The sequence below is a fragment of the Apodemus sylvaticus genome, chromosome 5 (genome assembly GCF_947179515.1).
Source record: "Apodemus sylvaticus chromosome 5, mApoSyl1.1, whole genome shotgun sequence".
Lineage (NCBI taxonomy): Eukaryota > Metazoa > Chordata > Mammalia > Rodentia > Muridae > Apodemus > Apodemus sylvaticus.
In genome coordinates this window covers 152,206,569-152,226,772 of record NC_067476.1, presented here as the reverse complement: position 1 = coordinate 152,226,772, position 20,204 = coordinate 152,206,569, and the positions used below count along the sequence as shown (strand labels likewise).

Here is a 20,204-nt window from a genome sequence, read left to right as displayed (position 1 = left end):
TCATTGTTGCATGGTCTGCGAGGTATTTGGGTGAGGAAGCAGGTCTGAGTGTCTCTTTGGGCTGTAGATTCTTGGGGGACTGGGGCTCCGTGTTGTTAGCGCCACACAGGGTCAGGCATTGTCCATCCTCTGTGGAAGCCTTTAGCTGAGCAGGCTGTTGGGGGGCGGGCAGCCCAGGACAGTAGCCTGTCCGCAGGGGAGCCTTTACATCTTTGCCCTGACTGTGCAACCTCTCAGGTCCTGGCCAGCATTTGAACCCGTGTCCCGCAGGCAGTGTGTCCAGGATGGTAGATATGACTGCTCATCTCTGCTTTCTGTTCTTTCCGTAGGCCTTCCTGCAGCGGATCCGGCAGAATTTGGCCGTCTCTGTGGAGAAGGGCCTCACGGAAGAGAATGTCAAGGTGAGGACTCCTGCTGCCACTGCTGCTGCTGCTGCTGCTGCTGCTGCTGCTGCTGCTGGCCCTACATCTTCTAGGTGGCTCTGAGCTCACTCCTCAGCACTGCCCGCCTCTGGTCCCCAGCCTGCCCTCAGCAGCCCTTGGCACTGCCTGCCTCCCCTAGAAGGGAAGGAGGGTGGGAAGGAGGGAGGGAGGGTTGGAGGGAGGGAGGGAAGCTGTGCCCCAGCCCCATTCTCCAGTTCAGACTCCATGTGGCTATTTGGCCTTCCCTCCTCCTCCCCCGCAGCTTGGTGTCTCTGTCCTGGGAGCCTGATGTCTCCTGCTGCCCGCCTACTCCTCCCATGGGCGTGGGCTATCAAGACAGGCCCACGAGTCACTGGGCCAGCTTCATTCTGGCTGTGGCGCTGGGGAGTCTGGGCGGTATCAATGGGCCGTCTGTGTGCCTCTGAGGCCCATGCTGGCTAGCACTCTGACCTCCTGTTTCTAAAAGCCTTTTACTTTGTGCTCTGATTGGCCCGGTTCAGGGGGAAGTAGATACGAGGGGATAATGTGTATCTGAAGAACCCAGCATTTACCATATATGTGGCCAAGGATGACCCCCTGCCTAATGTCCTGGCTTGTGCCAGTCATGTGCATGTTGACAATTCTAAGCCCTCTCTTTGGCTCTCTTGGAAGGCAGTGCTGCTGCACAGCAGACCCTGGGGGATGGGATGGCCAGGATGGTGAAAGTATGCCTGTTTGCTGGGACCTATGTGCTTCATCATTCATTCATTCATTCATTCACTCGACAGATAATCACTGAACACCTACAGTTTGTTATATTGATTTATTACACACTGTTAGAGCTTAGACGCCCTTATTATCACTTAAGGTTAAGCCTTGTTAGTTTTTAAGAAGTCGCCTATATGTCAGGTCTTAATCTCCATCCAACAAGGCATTGGAGTCCTGAGGGCGTGGTTGTACCACACCTGGGTTCACCCTGAAGACAGGGAGTATCTGTGGCCTGCTCACTGCCCCTCCCAACCAACACCCCCTCCCCTCCCACCTCACCCCTCTAGCTGTGAAACTTCCACTGCTGTGATGGTTTTTGTTTAGTCTTATCTTTTTTTTGTTTGTTTGTTTTTGTTTTTTTTTTTGGTTTTTTCAAGACAGGGTTTCTCTGTATATAGCCCTGGCTGTCCTGGAACTTACTCTGTAGACCAGGCTGGCCTCGAACTCAGAAATCCGCCTGCCTCTGCCTCCCAGAGTGCTGGGATTACAGGCGTGCACTGCTACCGACCGACCCGACCGGCCCACAGTCTTATCTTTTTTAAAGACAGAATTTCTCTGTGTAGCCCTGGCTGTCCTGGAACTCATTCTGTAGACCAGGCTGGCCTCGAACTCAGAGATCCATCTGCCTCTGCCTCCCAAGCACAGGGCGTAAAGGTGTGCGCTGCCTCTCCCAGCCCTGTTTCTGCCTGTTCTTACACTTTATGACAATGAGCTCTTGTGTGTCTGGTGTCTTTTGTCATCCTACATCTGTGGGATTTGTTTGTATTACAGTGTGCAGCCCTGGCCTGTGCTTCTCCCCGACTCTGTAATATTCCACACAGGGACCGCGCCACAGTCTATTCTCCTATGAAGGAATATTCGAGCCATTCCCACTTTGGCCCTGTTGCCATTTTTGAGTATGCTTTTTGAGTGGGCCTTTCTTGTTTCTTTTGAGTGTCCACTCAAGGGACAGACAACATGGCAGCCCTTCCTTAAAATCAGTACAGTGGCCTGGTCTAGAATGTTACCTTCAATATAACCAGGCTCAACCACGCAAGCTGAAGGGCAGAAGGGAAGGAGAACATGGGTGACAAGCAGCCCCCGATGGGGTGGAGGAGGGAGTGGGCTTCTGGGTGTGCTAGGCCTGGCAGGAACTGGGGAGTGGGTTCTGGCCCCCGGCCCTCCCCTTTGACCACTCACCATTGCAGGAGCACGGGCCATGTGAACACTCGTTGGTGTGCATCGCCCTGTGGCTTTATACACCTGAAGCTTCTGGGCGTGGCAGAGTGATGCTCTGCTCTGCAGCTGTCTGGGGTGTCCAACCTTGCTCTTTGAGCCTCCGGTTCTCGGGTAAATCGGGGCCAGGCCTGGCTTCTTCCTTGTGAAGATTGGATCCAGCCCCGGTCTGCCATTGGCCTGCACACCTGCTGCTGATGGGAACGCAGCCAACAGCAGCTGCCTGGCCCAGGGGAACCTCACCCTTGATGCCTGCTCCTGCACCCTGGGGTGCAGCTATTCTGGGCACGGCCCTGCTCCGTGCTCCTGACTGACTCTGGCCTTTTGGTCCACTCTAGATCCTCTTCTCCAACATCGAGGACATCTTGGAAGTCCATAAGGACTTTTTGGCCGCCCTGGAGTACTGCTTACACCCAGAGCCTCAGTCTCAGCACGAACTTGGGAATGTTTTCTTGAAATTTGTAAGTATGGGGCCCGGAGAGATGGGTCTGTGGGTGAGAGTAAGGACCAGGGTTTGAGTATTCAGTCAGCTCTGCCTCTGCCGTGGCCTTTGCGTGGCCCTTCCCGTGGTCTGGTTCTCCCAACCACCTCCCAAGAGTTTGTGGGGCGTGGTCTTGTACACTGATCCCTGGCCACAGTCTGCTAGGCCTCATTCTAGGCTCTTGGTGACTTACTGTGAGCCCCTGAGCCTCGGTAGCCTCTGTTTTTTCCCCCTCGGTGAAGAGTTTGGAAACCTCAGTGAAGAGCTTAGGGCCTCCTCTAAGCTGCTAGAGACCCCCTGGAAACACAGACATGCTTGCTTCTCCCATCTAGAACTCTCATGGCTCCACACATCCCTGCCACTTCCTGGATGTAGCCCCTCATCCAGCCACACCAGTCCCTTTGTTGGTCTAGAAAAGCAGTTCTCAACAGGTAGGTTGTAACCCAAAGAACGACCCTTTCACAGGAGTCACTTAAGACCATCAGGAAACTCAGATTATTTACTTACGATTCATAACAGTAGTAAAATATAAAGTAGCAGCACAAGTTGCCTGGGGGTCACTGCAACATGGGACACTGTAAAGGGTCACGTCCTGTCCTCTTGGCAGGCCTCCCTTTATAATACTGGCCACACCACGGGAGTAGAGAACTGTATGGCTTGATGGTCTGCCCCTAGGCCACAGGTGAGATGGCTTAGCAGATTAAAACACTTGCTGCAGGGCGTGGCCCCTGTCATTTGGTCCCCAGGACCCATGGAGTGGAAGGAGGGACCTGACTTCAGTAAATTGTTTTCTGAGCTCCACATACATGCCGTGGTATTCTCATGCCCAGACAGAGTGACACACATATACGAAGACATAAGAATGTACTTCATATTATTTTCTTTTTTGAGACAGAGTCTCACCGTGTAGCTCTGCCTGGCTGGAATGCACTATGAAGCTCAGGCTGGGTTTGAACTCAGTGATCTGTCCACCTCAGCCTCTTGAGTGCTGGGATTAAAGGTATGGGCCACCACATCCAGCTATAACTACAATTAAAAAAAAATGGAGAAAAGAGATATGAGACTATCCCACTTTCACCTGCCCACTCCGTGGGCAAACAAATGACAGGACATGACAGTATGATACCACGGTTGTCACCACATGTGACATCAGATCTGGAACTAGAAAAATCTATCCAGAGCTTTCCAGGTTACAGATTTATGACGCTCTGAGGCTGAGGCCTCTGCTGCATCTGCCTGCTGGGGTTATTGTGAAATCCTTTAAAATTATTTCATTTCAATACTTGAGTAAACATACTTAGCAAGGTGCATGAGTGTCCTTGCTGGAGGGGACGGTGGACAGCTGCCACTGCAGACAGAAGGTGCTCGGGTGACAGCGTGTGTATCGGGAAAGCTCCCTTTCACGAATCCTACCGGAGAGTCACCTACCTGCCTCAGGCCAAGGCCGCCTGAAGATTCTGTGTGAGGTGCAGGGTCTGTAACCTCAGTGTCTAGGAAGCTGAGGCAGGGGGAATGGGAAGTTCTCGGCCAGCCTGGGCTGCTTAGACTGTGTCTCAGGAGAGAGAGGAGGCAGGATGGAGGAGACACCAGCGTTACCCACACACCTGGCTGAACCCCTTCCTCAGGAGGTGCCAGCAGCCGAGAAAGCAGCCCCCGGGCTGCTCGGGATGAGTCAGTGTTTTTAATTTCAAATCATGTTTTAATTTAAAATGTAGCTCCTTCACCCTCTCTGCCCCCATGCTCAGGGAGGGAGGGGGTGAGTCACCATGGCTTGGGATTTTTACAGTTGCTGGAGGCAGGTGTGCAGGTGGCTTCGGTGGGGGTGGGGCAATCTGAAGAGGTTGATCTAGTGCCACACACCCGTCTAGACCTAAGCTGGTGGCAGCTGGGAGGATGCCAGAATTGGGGTGGCCTTGGGGGCTGTGCACTTGGCAGTGAAGGGGTCCCACTTTGGTGCAGGCCAGGAGCTCTTAGCAGGGATTTGGTTGCCGGTGGGAGGAAACTGCACAGTGTAATTCCTGGTGGTCCCACAGGATCAACACGGTGTCCACTCTAGCCCCAAAGGCCAAATCCTGCTTTGTTCCTTATCCTTACGTCCCTGGGGACCCCAAGCAGCATCGAGGCTGAGGAAGTAGGAATTGACCAGACCAGTCATCCCCTGCCACCTACTCAGTCTTTAGAAGGAGCCCACATCCTCAAGTTAACCACTGTTGATTGAATTTACATAGACAAGCTCCAGGTGGCCCCCTTTTCTGTTCAGGGTGCTGTTTTTCCACACATACCCGCTCCACATATACTAAAACTGCAGGATGGCAAGGGAGGTGCCACACACCTGTCTCCCCAGCGCTGGGAGAGCTGAGGTAGGTGGATTACCTCAAGTGTGAGGCCAGCCTGGACTATGGAGTGAGTGTAAGGCTAGCCTGGGCTAAAGAGTAGGTCCCTGTGTCTCAAAACTTGACAGCGGCCTTTGAAGGTAGTTACTGTCACCGCCTATTTTACAGATGGGGAAACTGAGACCCAGAGAGACTAAGTTATAGTTTGAGTTTGGGTAACTAGTTAGTGTCACAACTGGGATTAGGCCTGAGACATTCTGCCATTGGAATCTGCCATTATCGAAAGTGACAAGGACTCCTGAAATACAGGTAGAAGTCTGAGCTTCAGGCACGGTGCCAGGCCTCATTCAGATGTCCATGCCGATGATATGATGGTGGATATAAGATGTTGGAGTCATCAAGTGACTAGGACCCCTCTGGGGGGCTACTCAGGGTCAGGCTTGGTGGATGTGGCAAACAGGAACCCAGGACGTAAGGGTGGCTTTTCAGGTAAGGGTCATAGTGACTCATGCAGTATTAGGGATGTGCACTGTATCGTGGCCAGCTGTGCATGTGAAGCTGGAGTTTACACGGGCACCCTGAGTGGCCCTCTTCCAGGGTGGAGGTAGGGTTGCCTTGAAGGAAGGTGTTCTGGTTGGGGAAAGGCAGAGTGTACTGGCTGGTTTTGTGTGTCAACGTGACACAGGCTGGAGTTATCACAGAGAAAGGAGCTTCAGTTGAGAAAGTGCCTCCATGAGATCCAGCTGTGGGGCATTTTCTCAATGAGTGATCAAGTAGGGAGGGTCCCATGTGGGTGGTGCCATCTCTGGGCTGGTAGTCCTGGGTTCTATAAGAGAGCAGGCTGAGCAAGCCAGGGGAAGCAAGCCAGTGAGAAACATCTCTCCATGGCCTCTGCATTAGCTCCTGACCTGCTTGAGTTCCAGTCCTGACTTCCTTTGGTGATGAACAGCAATGTGGAAGTGTAAGCTCAATAAACCCTTTCCTCCCCAACTTGCTTCTTGGTCATGATGTTTGTACAGGAATAAAAACCCTGACTAAGACACAGAGGGAAGCCCTTATGCTGCCAAATAGCAAGCTGTGGGGGAGAGATGGAACGACATGGAACCAGGTCCCGTGGGACTTTTAGCCAAGACCAGGACCTTGGGTTTTGTTCTGAGAGTTGTGGCAGCCAAGGGGTGGTAAACCTGAATCATGTGGATGCTTTCTGCTTACAGAATGTGTGAACAGGTGACAGGTTGTGGACCTTTGCGGGTGTAGCTGGCCGTTCCCTATCTTTATGGTCCAGCTGCTTCCTGCCCTTCTCCAGGCCTAGGTCTTCCTGGCTGTGGTTTGGAGCTGATGGTGCCTTCTCTTGGGCATTCTCGTAGCTGTGACAATGTGCACGGCTCCCGCAGTGGCTGGGTCTTTCTCCCAGCTGCTGTATGTCCCCACCTGTGTGGGGAACTCGGTACTTAGAGGCTTCCGAATCTGCAGACCAAGGCACAGGCTGAGGCTGAACATCCTGCTGTGAGGACAGTGGGTGACTGATCTGCTGGGTTTGTGGAGGGGAGCATGGCTGCTGTCTTAGTCAGGGTTCTATTGCTCGAAGAGACCTGTGACCATGGCAACTCTCACAGAGAAAAGCATTCAATTGGGGCTGGCTTACAGTTTCAGATTTAATCTATTCCCATCATGGCGGCAAGCATGGTGGCGTGCAGGCAGACATGGCACTGGAGAAGATGCTGAGAGTTCTACATCCAGATCCCCAGCCTGCAGGAAGAGAGCAACAGATGCTTTTGAAACCTCAGAGTCCATCCCTGGCAACACACTTCCTCCAATAAGGCCACACCTCCTAACCCTTTCAAGTAGTGCCACTCAGTGGTGACTAAATATTTAAATCTTGTGAGCCTGTGGGAGCCACCACAGAGCTACTGGCTACTCCTAGCTGCTCCAGGCAGCAAGTTTTAGGCCTCCCCTTCTGGAAGACTGAGGCAGGGGTGACCTTGTAGACTGTCAGAGGTAGAGTATCCTGCCCTTCCCTCTCTGCACCCGTGGCAGACATTACTAATCAATCACAGTATTCTATCTCTTGAGTCCCTAGGGGTGCCAGCAAGCTCCAGTTTCATTGCCATTGGCTGGGGTTGGCATGTGGGAACCTTGTCTTCTGGACTGGCTCCTTGTGGTATAGGTGGAGGTCGACAGGGAGGTGACACGTCATTATATTTGAGCCTTGTGCTTTGCATTTTCTTCTTAGAATATGACTGGTTGCACCCAGTCAGTGGCTCACAGCCACCTGTAGTTTGAGCTTTAGGGGATCTGGTGCTGTTGTCTGGCCTCTCTGGACACAGTGTGGCTCTCATGTACTACACAGGGAATGAATCACCACACACACTTAAAAATAAGAAATTAAGGCTGGAGAGATGGCTCAGTGGTTAAAAGCACCGACTGCTCTTCCATAGGTCCTGAGATCAAATCCCAGCAACCACATGGTGGCTCACAACTATCTGTAATGGGATCTAATACCCACTTCTGGTGTGTCTGAAGACAGCTACTTACATATAATAAACAAACAAACAAACAAGATTCTCTTAAGAAATAAGAAATTAAAAACAAAGATCAGAGCTGGTCTAGAGGATCTTTATTGTCATGACAAAAGCCGCAATTCAGCTTCTGTAAAGAAAGCACCTTTTTTGGTGCCCGTGAGCGACCTGCCAGGATGTGTGTTGGATTCATGTGTGGCTAGATCCAGGGGCCCTTATGACATTTTTAGGACTGTTTTTCTCTGTCTTTGGTCTTTTTCTCAAATGTTGATTTCATCCTTAAGCAGCAGTGGTGGTAGTGCATAGGTATATTTCGAACAATGGCTGAGGTAGCCTGCATCTCTCGCCCAGAACACCAGGCCTTCTTCAGGGCTCCCGTTGGCCACCGTTGCTAGGACAGGGAGCTCTCTGATTGGCTGCCTACTGGCAACTTTACACAGTGCTGAGAGAATCCCAGATGAAAGCAATTTAAGGGGAAACTTCTGCTTTGGTTCATTGTCAGGGGGCTAGGCCCACCATTGGTAGGAAGTGCATGGTAGATAGGAAACAGAGCTCTGCCTAGGAGGTTATAGGTAGCAAGGCCCACCCCTGGCTACTTGATTCCTCTGGCCAGGCCCTGCCTTTTAAAGGTTCCACAGTCTCCACAAACAGCAGCCGGAGACCAAGCATTTGAACACATGATCCTGTGGGGGACATGACGCATTAAGCCTTCCTGACCCTTGCTTCACAGTGGGCTGCACAGGTTGCAGGTGGAGGCTGGGTCCTGAAATCCATGTGGTTCTGTGCACAGTAGCTGCTTCTAGTGTGTCACTTGACTGTTGTAATGTCCAGAGGGTCGGGGTTCACTTCATGGTATATGGACATGTGCATGCTGTTGGGTAAGTGGGGTGGTTTTTATGTTGGTACTTTCCCAGCAGTGTGTGTGTGTGTGTTGCTTGTTTGGAGGGTACTCAAGTGCCCTGAAGTCATTACCATGTACCAGGCTGTTCTCTCGTCACACAGTTGTCAGGAACCTGTTATGCAAAGAAACCAAAGTTTAGGGGGGCAGAGCTCCCTGGCCAGGGCCACTGCTGCTCAGGCAGTGTGTGCTGGGTGAGACTCCTGGTAATTTTCCAGGGTCCCTCAGAGCTTAGTCTGTGACTTTCTACCCTGGGCATTGATTGCCCCCAGCTGCCATCCTTTGTCCTACGCCATGACCTTGAGAGGGCACTGGGAAGGGGGTACTACAAGATTTTAGGTCCTGGTGAGATGAGGTGTTTTTTTTTCCCCTCTCTGCTTTTTGGGCGCTTGGGTCAGTATGGACCTTGTGAGGTTCTGGTGAAGAGTGACTGTCTACACTCATGAGAGAGCAGTGGCCTTAACCCTGTGCTCGGCCCATACCTGATGTGGCCGTTAGCGCTCGCTGGCCGCGGGCGCTGTTCCTCAGGGTGTGCACTCAGATCCGTGGAGCGGAGCATGAGGGTAGCAGGCTAGGGCTCCTGATGGTTGGAAACCCCGTCCTTCCTTCATTTCCCTTTTCTGTTTCCCTCCCAGGCGCCTGTGGAGGAAATGCTCCCCCTCGTGCTCCTTCTTTTGTTTCCCTCCCCCACCTTCCTCTCTGGCTTCCTCTTTCCTGGACCCTCTGTAGGAAGCATGGGCTGCGGAGCTGCTTTAGACACAGGATGAGAGGCATGCCCTGCAGACCCACCTCTTCCTTCCTTAGTTTCTTGGGGTCTCTGCTCCATCCTCCTTCGGAGGTGTAAGCTCTGCAGGCCTCTGTCCCCAAGGGACCTCCTCAGGACATCCTGGTTTGGGGTTTGGCCGATTCTGGGACCCTTTGGAGTGGGGGAATGCTTAGCTGAGAACTTCCTGCTGAGAGGGCTCTGTTTTGTCCAAGTCTGAAATGTGACTGATGAATAGCGACCTGGTGACCTTCAGGTGGCCTCTGGGCTGGAAGGAATCCAATTTGGGGCTCAGAGTCACCTAGAGGTCAACAGAGGTAGCCTCCTATTGCAACAAGTTCCTGACATTTATTAGCACCATCTTCCTGTGGAGGACACTGTGGTGTGGGGTTCCTGTGGGGACCTCAGAGTCACAGCAGGTGCCCAGGTCCGGGTCCCCTCGCTCAGTGCTTCTCCCCGATCTCAGAAGATCACACAGGCTGCCAGAAACAATGGACCTAGTACTGAAGCCAATTGGAGCTCCTTCTGGACCACTTCATCTTGAGGCCTGAGCCCGTATCCTGTGCATGACCCCTGGGGAGCCCCGCCCGCCTGTGTCGGCCTGCCTCAGCCCGTGTCCTGCATCTCACAGCTCTGCCCTTGTCTTGCAGAAGGACAAGTTCTGTGTGTATGAAGAGTACTGCAGCAATCACGAGAAGGCCCTGCGCCTGCTGGTGGAGCTCAACAAGGTGCCTGCTGTGCGTGCCTTCCTCCTGGTGAGTGCCCGCCTCTGCTCTGCCCACCTCCAGCCCACCTGAGCCGCCCACAGTTCCCATCTGGGGAATCTCCCTGGGCTAGTTACGAAAACGGGCAGTGGGCAGGTTAGAGTCAGTTTCCAATTTCTGGTCTAAAGTACAGGTAAGGGACCAAAGTGCATTCTGGGGAATCGAACGCAGGTTCTCAGGCTGATACCCAAGTCCTTCACCTGCTGAGCCGTCTCGCTTGCCCCGCTTCCCACTTACAGATACAGATCTTATTCTGTAGCCCACACTGTGATAAGTCCCGCCTCAGCGTCCATGGTGTTGGGGTAGCAGATACGTGCCACAATGCTTGGTAGAATGTAGGCTTTATTCCGGTCGGCCTGTGACCAGCTAAAATGTCTAAGAAGACATTAGGGTACTGCCCCATCCTATGTCACCAGTAGATCTGAGGCCTCAGTGATGCCAAATGTCTCTCAGGATCTGTGCTTGAAGAGAGAGCTTGTTGGGGCACCAGTCCTGTACTCTGACCTTTGAGAGTCCCCACACATTTAGCCGGGGATACCCCACTCCGTGCTCCATGCTGCCGGTTTCCCATGGGAATAGAGCTCGGCTCTTGGAGTCGACCAGTTCTGTGGTATGGCTGGGGAGCTTCTAGGCTCTCGGGCATCTAACCTGCACCACGGGGCTCCTCCCACCCTCTGCTTCCTGAGCCATCATCTCCTTCCCGCACAGCCTCCTACCAAGCCTCCTCAGGCCTTTGATGCCAGTGTCACACGGGATTCCCTCACAGGCATGTTCATGCTGCCTCCAGGGCCAGTGAGCATCCGAGGGAGGCGAATCCCAACTCTTTTTCCATTTTTGTCTCCACTCCAGCAGGCTTTCGTGGCCATTCCTCCTTTACTCCTGCCGTCTGGACCTTTGAACTTTGCTCTTTGTTCTTGTGCTAATAAAATAGTTTGGGCAGAACATGGAGACAGGAAGGTTACTCTGCCCTGGCCTCTGTCTGTCAGCAGCAGTCTGTCCGTCTCTAGTTCTCTAGCCCCGGCTGCTCTGGGCCCAACCCTAGACTCTGCAGGGGTCCTGGGGGCCGGAAGAAGCCAGGGAAATGAAGGGGGCATTGTAAGGAAGATTCCCCCACTTCCTTCTCACACAGCCTTTCCGGTGGGCCAGGCTGCCACACTCCGGCAGCAGCTGCTCGGGGGCTGTGTAGACAGGGAGGCACGTGGGGTGTCGTACGTGTACCATCTGTCTCCCTCCTGGCTGGCATCTCACAGCTTCTGGCCACCTGCAAAAGAGCTGTCACGGATGCCGTGGGAGGTGTTATTAGTTTGGGTTCTTTAGAGTCACAGAATGTATGGATAATCTTTATATAGTTAGGGAATTGGTCAATGACTTACAGTCTGTAGTCCAACTCCCCAACAATGGTCAGCAGCAGCTGTGGATGGAAGTCCAAGAATCTAGCAGTTTCTCAGTCCCACGAGGCAAGCAGGCAAGGAAGAGTGAGAGAGAATCTTCCTTCTTCCAGTGTCCTTAGATATCTCCAACAGAGGGTGTGGCCCAGATTATTGGCGTGTGGGTCTCTAGCTGAGGGTGTGGCCCAGATTAAAGGTGTGTGCATCCATGCCTTTAATCCCAAATGATCTTGAACTCAGAGATCTCCTTGCCTTAGCCACTATGCTTCAAGGTCTCCATGCCAAGATCCAGGTCAGAAACTTATATCTCTGAGCCTCCAAATTAGGATCATAGATGAGCCTTCCAATTCTAGACTGTAGTTCATTCCAGATATAGTCAAGTTGACGACCAGGAATAGCCACCACAGTGGTGGGTGACTGTGCTGGGAACAGACAGGCTGGCTCTCCTTTTGAGATGGCTGTTCACTAGTGGAAGGTCTTGGGGACTTTGGCTTTCTGTGTTTCTGTGTCTGTGAAATGGTCGAATTGTGAATCCAGTTGGTGGCTTTGTGTGGAGAGGCTGCCATCTTGAGAGGATCAGTATTGAGTAGGGACAGTAGTGGACACGGCAGATGTCTCTGTCCTCATGGAGGCGGTCCAGGGATCCCTGAAAGGTATCTTATGCAGCCTTAAGTTCCCTGAGTGAGACATGGTGCTGAGGGTAGCAGGGTGCATGCATACCCCTCATCTCATAGCCACTCGTACACAATCCGGGGCACCAGACAGAGTGGTGCTGCCCGCTATGGGCTGGGTCTTTCCACATCAATTAGCATAGCCAAGACAACCCCTCCACAGACATGCCCACAGGCTGTTCTGAGCTAGACAGTCTCCACAGGTGACTGCAGGCTATGCCAAGCTGACAATTAACAGTGTCACAGGACCTCACCGATTGGCCAACTGGAGTAGTTTGTTCTCAGATGGTGAGGGAGGCAGGCCAGCCAAGGGAGTAGGAATGCCCCTTCAGGTGAAAGGCAGGGCGTGCAGGGGAGCCTGGAGGTCAGGGAAGGAGCTTTCCTTTCAAATGAAAGTAAAAAGAGGGCAGGGTAGGGTGGGGGTGGGGGTGGAGGGTGTAGATCAGTTGGCAGAGTGCTTCCCCAGAGTGCATTCACCCCCAGCTCCCTACCTAGCACCACAGAAACAGGACATACTGTTGCATGCCTGCAATCCCAGGACTCAGGAGGTGGAGGCAGGAAGATTAGAAAGTTCAAAGTCATCCTGAGTTCACAGCTTGCCTGCAGTACAAGAGACCCTGTCTCAAAGAAGAAAAGAAGAGCAAGGCAAAGTGTGGGTTTCGGAGCATTGGGCCCGGTGGTGGCCGTGGCCGTCCCGTTTGAATCTGAGGGGCTTCTGGAAAGTCCTCTCGTCCTCAGCTCTCTGTTCTCCTTTGCCTGGAGCTGACATCACCCAGGCAGCTTGTGGTGAGGACAAAGGCCCGAGTGTGCGCAGTGTGGGGTCTGGCATCACCCAGCTGCCGAAGCCAGGACCCCTCGCCTGTGCCAGGGACAGATGCAGAGACTGAGGATGTGAGGGCAGCGACAGCCAGGATCCAGGGTGCAGAATTGTACTTCCCGGAGAACGGAGCCTGTGAGGATGCCCAGAGGGCAGTCGGGCATCCCTGGTCCTAAGACCAACTCTGGGAAACAGGAGTCAGCCGGCACACTCGTTTCTGAGGCTGTGTGCTTGTGTCTTTACCCATGCCGGGATCACGGTAAACCATGCCGGGGATCACGGTAAACCATAGGAGGAAGTCCTATTTCCTGGGGGGCCAGGTTCATTTCATTCTGCAGAGGGGGGAGGCTGAGGGGTTGGTGATGCTGTCTCTGTTCTCGGTACCAAGCCCTCCAACCTCAGAGATGAAATTCCTGCTTCCTGCATCTGCAAGATGAGTCCTCATGTCTGAGTCCCTCAAAAGGGGAGGACATTGCCTGTGACATGTTGCCTACTGTGTTGGCACTGGGTGGACAAGTCTTGAGAGGGACTGGGGAGATGATAAAGGAAGTTAGGACCAGAGTTTGACCCCTGAACCTGTGTGAAAAGCCAGGCGTGGTGGTTCACACCTGCAACCTCAGTGCTGGAAGGTAGAGCAGGCAGATCCCAGAGGGTCTTTGCCAGCCTCGCCTAATTAGTGAGCTCTAGGCTCAGTCAGGTGTGATGGCAGAGGCCCTTAATACTAGCACTTGGGAGGCAGAGGCAGAAGCAGGCAGATCTCTGTAAGTTCAAGGCCAGCCTGGTCTACATAGAATACATGTCCAGAATAGCACATAGTGAGATTCTGTCTCAAAAATAAATAAGTAAATACAACAGAAGACAACAACTTGGCTTTGACCTCTGGCTTCCAGACACATGTGCATGAGCATGCACTCCTGTAACTCTCCCTCCCCCATCTGTGACTTACTAGTTCTGGACACCCCAAACTCCAGTGCCTGAGCCGTGCATTGAAATAGTAACAGTTTCCAGTTCTTTGCTGGTTGGAGGTCAGGCTCTAGCTGTTGTCACATGCTGGGGCAGGAGAAGGCTTTGTGGGGGCCCGGGAAGTGGAGGCAGGGCAGCCTCTGCTGGAGGTTGTGGTTCTGGGTAGATCAGGTTAGCCTGAGTTGGGTGATTATGGCAGCTTGCTAACCACCATAGAGTCCTGGTTCTGGACTTACCGCTTATAGGCATTCCCAGGCCGCCTCCGTAACCTCGTTTTAGAAGTAAGATTCTTAATTCCTAGCCTGTTGGAAACTGGGGTGTCTCTGCTTCATGTTTGTTTTTCCTTCCTACATTGCCATTTTGGGGTGGAGGCACAGCTGAGAGTTCATCCTGGTGCCAGAGGACCAGAGTTTGGGACTCTCAGCTGTGTGTGCTTCTAGGTCCAGGGGATCTTAGGTTCTCTTCTGGCCTCCATGGCATCCACATGGAGTATAGTAATGCAGACAAACATGTATACACACAAAAACAAAACAAATGAAGACAACAACAAAAGCCAGACAACTCTTGGGTTTCTTTTTCACGCCTTTAAAAAGGCTTATGAATGGGGTTGTCCTGTCCATAACTTTCTGTTTTTCTTTCTTGTTCCAGTGGGTTTGGGGATTTATCTGGGTTGCTGTGCATGGCCCTGGTCCTCCAATGCTCCCTGATGTTTGGGATGCTGTTGTATGAATCTGTTGCAAAGCAGTTTAAGCAAAAATACGGATGCTTTCCTTCTCTAGCAGGTGGTTACTTAGGTCTTCTCAGGTTTAGTCAGCCTAAATAAGGTAGTTTGACTGTGCTTCTCTCTCTCTCTCTTCCTCCCCCTCCCCCTCCTCTCCCCCCCTCTGTGTGTGTGTGTGTGAGAGAGAGATTGTGTGTGTGTGTGTGTGTGTCTGTGTGTGTGTGTCTGTGTGTGTGTGTCAGATTTCCCGAGCCAGAATAGTGAAATTGTCTGTAAAATCATCATAGTCAGGGTTTTTGGATCTGCAGTTCTATGGTCCGTCTTAATTGCTGAGGTGCTGTGTGTGTGTGTGTGAGCGTGGGGCTCTCAGAACACAGTGCTCTCAGATAAGTGCTCAGGAGCACTAAGCGACCCTAGGATAGGGGCAGATTCTGGAACTCTGCAGAAGTCTATATGGGGCCGTATGGGTGAGACCAGGCCCCAGGCCCACGCTCCTGTGTCGCTCTTCAATTCTATTAATGCTGGTCTTACGTCCCTTTGCAGAGCTGTATGCTTCTGGGAGGCCGGAAGACCACTGACATCCCTCTGGAGGGCTACCTGCTGTCCCCGATCCAGAGGATCTGCAAGTACCCGCTCCTGCTCAAGGTGAGACTCCCTTGGACCTGCCCCCAGGCAGAAGTGGCGGGCTCCACCAGGCTGCCACTGACAAGAGAAGTGGTTAGTTTTTAGGAGCTATGGTGTCTAGTGGCAGAGCTGGCCCTAGGCCAGGCTGGACCAGCTTCTGCCTCTTTCTCTGCTGTTCTTTCGGCTTCCATAACCAACTTCATCTCTAGCGAGGCAGCAGATGGCTGTAGGCATCTGGACTCACACCTTGTCAAGTTTAAAGTCAGCAGGAGACGATGAGTCTCTCTCTTGGAGTTCTGATGGACAGCCGGAGAGTCACTCCGGCTGTGGCCAGCCATCTGTGGCTAAGGGAATGGTGTATTCCAAATGGTTTGGATTTGAGTCATGTGGTTTGACATTAGCCAGTCACGGGAATCTTTGGCTTAATCCTCTGATCATCTTCCAACCTCCTTAGACCATTGCTTTTCCCTTGAGTTGGTCATCAGCCACTGGGTAATGCTATGCTCTGATTGGCTGAGATGGGCCCCCACATTCTGTTCTACTCCAATGACAGTGTGCAGAGCAGGATGGGGTTCTGATTGGCTGAGATCCGGGTCAGGTGCTCTGCTCCTGAACCAATTACTTTTTACTCAGAGTTGAACCTTAAGCCAGTTACTGAAACCCATATGCCACAGGCCCAAGGAGGGACAGACAGGCTGGCACCAAGACTTGGGCTATTTGGGGAGGGCATGGAATGACTTGGCAAGGCACCCATGCACCTGCTGTCACCTTCTCTGCTAGCCACCTTGGCCTGGCCTTGCCTGAGCAGTCCAGGGCAGAGCTGACCCTTGACAACTTCATCCTCAGCTTCAGAATCGACAGTTGGGCAGGTCCCAAGCATCGTGGATGGCCCTGTCCCCATCTGCTGCTTGGTCCTGCTTTCCCAGCCTTTACAAATGATGGGTGTTGGCTGGTGCCAACCCTGACTCTGTCCCGAGGCCTGTTTGATAGCTGACTCTTGGGCTTCCTGCTGCTAGCCTAAGCCACCTAACCGTTCATGCCTCATTCGCGAACCTGCTCATGGGGACCGCCTCTGTCTTTGTTTCCATGAACTGCAGGGAGGGTAAGGAAGATGCTGGGGGAAATCTTGACTTGTAGTTTGTGCTGGAGAAGGTGAATGACCTTGAGTATCTGAGCTGACAGGATCCTGGAGCTGTCAGTGCTGCTGGGGTCATGATTCTTGTGTGTGTGTTGGGTCATGTATGTGTTGATACCAGAGGCTAACCTTGGGTGTATTCTTTAGGAGCCATTTACCTGTTAGAGCTCTACCTGAGATAGAGCATCTTAGTGGGACCTGGGGCCCTCTCTTGTGCTAGACTGGCTGGCTGTTGAGCTCCAGGAAGCTGGCTTCCTGTCTCTGTTTCTCCAGCATGGCGATGACAACCATGTGTCACCATACCTGGCTTTTATGTGAGTGCTGAGGAGCGAGTTCAGTTCCTTTTGCTTTCGCAGCAGAACTGAGCCATCTCTCCAGCACACCCAGGACACTGTCCTCCCAGAAGAAGTTGTGGGAGTGGGGCTCAGCTCACCCTGTGCCTCCTGCAGCCATGGCCACTTGGACCTCTGAGGGAATCCACAGCAAGCTGGGCTGCATCCTCCTGTGGCTTCAGTGAGTGCCCGGGCCAGGGACAGTCTGGGCTCAGAAGCAGCAGGTTAATCTGGCTGGGGAGCGTGAGCTATCCCTTGGAGGGGGCGCCCCTCAGTCCGCCTTCCCCCCTCCTTTTGTTTTGTGTTCACACTAGTTCCTAGTTCACACTAGTTCCTAGTTCACACTAATTCCTAGTTGGGGAAGAAACCCCAACTCCCCACCCCCAAGGTAAACCAAAGTGAGCAGGAGGATCAGGCACTGCTCGAAAGCCTGGGTGTGCCCTCTCTGGCCCTGTCAAGCACCTCAGCGGGCCTGCGTTAGTGCTGGGCTTGTAGTCCACGGCTGCCTGTGTCAGAGTTGCCTGGGCAGTTTATTAGCTCCAGCTCTTGAGTAAGTTGTGCCGCTCCTTATGCCTCAGTTTCTCCAGCCCTTCTAGGTTTGTTATGAAGTGAGTGCACACTACCTGCGCCACAGTCAGGAGGACAGACAAGGCCTTTGGGACGCAGAGAAGGAAAGTAAATGACTGCCCCCCAGCACATGAGCTGCGGCTGCTGCTCCTGGCCAGTCTCATTCTAGAGACCTTCCCCCGCTTCCCAAGTCGTACATCCATTAAAGAAGCGTGCTCGGGAGTCCAGTTGTCCCCATGCTTGGGGGTGAGGTCTGTAGGCCTTGTCAAGTTCCCTAAATGAGGCCTGAGAACTCCGATGGTTTCATGGCTCAGTGACTAGTCTTACTTTTCTGGGTTCCGAGCCTTGAACATCTGACCCTTGAGGAAAAACCCTTATTTGCAGCCCCAGAGCTGAGCCAAACTGCTAACCCTTTGGTTTCTGGGTCTCGACCAAGCCTGGGGTCATGGGAGCTTGCAGAGAAGCAGGTTCAATGATCTGTGTCAGTGACCCCGGGTGAGAGGACCTGTGTGGTGGCTTCAGAGCTTGGTGGACCTGAGGCCTGCTCCTTTTTCTCTAGAGCTTGGGGTTTTTAGTCCCACAGGGCTCTTGCCCCAGGAAGATGGAGGCAGCTGGGGCCAACCCCTGGCTACCTCTGCAGTAAGCACCCACAGGAAGTGGTGGAGGTCTGGCCTTGCCCTCTTGACAGCTGTGCACACTGCTGCGCTCTCCTCCCGATGCATGCATCGGGAGCCTGGAGACCGCCGGGGACTGAGATTCCTGTGGGGACATGCATGCTCCTTGACAGACAACTGCTCGGTGTCCCCCGCCTTGGCTCCTGCCACTGGAACATTTGTATCAGCAAGCGGCAGGGCTGAGGACCTTTTACACCCTCCTGGGGGGCCTCCTCTGCTCCCAGTTTCCAGGGCATTCTAAAAGATGACCCCATGAGTGCAGTAGCTGACTCCAACCCCAGCCTGTCCCCTCAGCTGTGCAGACGCGTCCCCCACAGATGTCCTCCGTTCTCTGAGGCTCCTTGTTCCCGCTGAACTCCCAGTGGTACAGGCTGCAGGGTTGGGGAGCCTCGGGTGGGGGAGGAGTAGGCACGAGTGAAAGCCTTTTGGGAACAGCCCCAAAAGCTGAACTTGAACACTGCCTAAGAATAGCCGGAACATTCTATTTTGGCTCCTCAGCCCGGGCTCAGGATAGACAGTTGGCATTTTCCAGCTTTATTGAGTTTTCCGTCAATGTTTCCAGGGAGATGATTCAGAGTTGGGGTGACGCCTTGAGATGTAGCAAGCAGGTCCCTAATGGGAACCCGGGGATGATTCTGGACCTTTTGATTGTCTGCTGATAGTACCTGGCCCTTGCTGTGGCACTGTCCTGTCCTGGCTGCTGATAGAGCCTTGGATCGACAGCTGGATTCACAGACTCCAACCTGGGCCTTGAGTCTCCCCCTGGTAGGTCTCTAAGGATCTTGGGGTCACAGATCTTATCCCTACGTGTCTGGCTTTTTTTACTCGGTAAGATGTACTTCGCACAGTGGCCTGGGTTCATACTTCCTTCCCTTTTCATGACTGAGTAGTACTCCCCTGTGAGCTGGACTATGCCCTACTGTCCCCTCATTGGCTGGTGGACATTTAGAAGCAACACTGCTATGACCATCCACAGCTCATAACCCCCTGGACCCCCTATATGCTGGCTCTCATTTCCCCCAGAATGGCTCCCCTCCTATCCTACCTCCTGTCTCCATTCCAAGAATCAACCACTTCATACTGGTGGTTTCTGGGATGAAAACTTGGGTTATCTATGTCCCCCAACTCTCCCTCCTCCATTACAGTTGGGGAAGAAGCCCTGTTGGCTCCTCTGTGGAGTCTGCCCAAGGCTGGCCGCTTGCTATCCTGCCCTCTGCCTTGCTGGAGTCTGCCTCAGCTCCAGCCTCTGCTGTCTGCCTTAGCCCCTGGCCCTCCTACCCTGAAAGCATCTCCCGTGTCCTCACACAGCACCCTCCCTGGGGTGTGCCCAGATCACCCCTTCCGGGGTCCTGCTTCATTCTGCGTCTGTCTTCTCTTAGCCTCGTGACCAGGGAGTCTGCTGTGTTTGCTTCCCCAGTGGGTGCTTGCCGCCCTGATTCTCTGTGTGGATTGGACAGTTTTGGGGGAACGTGCGTTGACAACCAAATGTGCCTGGATTGGAGAGTGCAGAGGGGACTTGTGCAGACACCTGCGTGTGCCACGGGCACACCGGAGGAGTATTCTCTGATGCTGTCATGGTGGAGGCTAGTGTGGGATTTTTATTTCCTTTCAGATCCTGCTAGGTGCCTCTTCGAGACGTGACTGAAGCTCTGTGCCTCAGTTTCCTAGAGTTGATGATGCATTAGTTTTGTTACTGTAAGTGACTGCTGGATAAAGAGTGAAGGGTGGAACCTCTAAGATCCTTCGGTGAACGAGAGCTGTTCTGATTGACACAGGTCTGCTTCAGCCCTGACTAGCCACACACTTGGTTTGGCCTGTGTTTCACTCTCTTTCAGTTGAGTTGTCATTGTCCTTAGGTTTAAGAAGCTTCAAGAAGCACTAGAAAGGCCATGTTTGCAGTCTGACATGATAGCATTACCCCAGCTCAGCTCCTTCTGTTTATTGTGCATATTGATGTGAACTCTGTCCATCTGTCTGTCTGTATATATGTCTCTCTCTACCTCTCTGTCTTTTGTGGGGACGGAACCCAGGGCCTTCCATATCCTAGGTAAGCGTCCGTCATTGAGCTGCACCTCAGCCACTTTGATTTTGACACAGGGTCTCAGTAAAGCTGCCCAGGTTAGCCTTGCTCTCCACTCTCCTCCTTCCTCAGCCTCCTGAGGAGCTGGGC

At 53.0% G+C, this 20,204-nt stretch overlaps 1 protein-coding gene across 1 annotated transcript in view; it reads left to right on the top strand.

Moving 5' to 3' along the window:
- Prex1 (phosphatidylinositol-3,4,5-trisphosphate dependent Rac exchange factor 1) overlaps nt 1–20,204 on the top strand; it is a 152,722-nt gene that overhangs the window by 66,221 nt on the left and 66,297 nt on the right. Inside the window, exons 2-5 of the mRNA XM_052184324.1 lie at nt 330–401; nt 2,723–2,845; nt 10,029–10,133; nt 15,246–15,347. Of these exons, the coding sequence (XP_052040284.1) occupies nt 330–401; nt 2,723–2,845; nt 10,029–10,133; nt 15,246–15,347 (402 nt within the window). The remainder of the gene's footprint in view (nt 1–329; nt 402–2,722; nt 2,846–10,028; nt 10,134–15,245; nt 15,348–20,204) is intronic.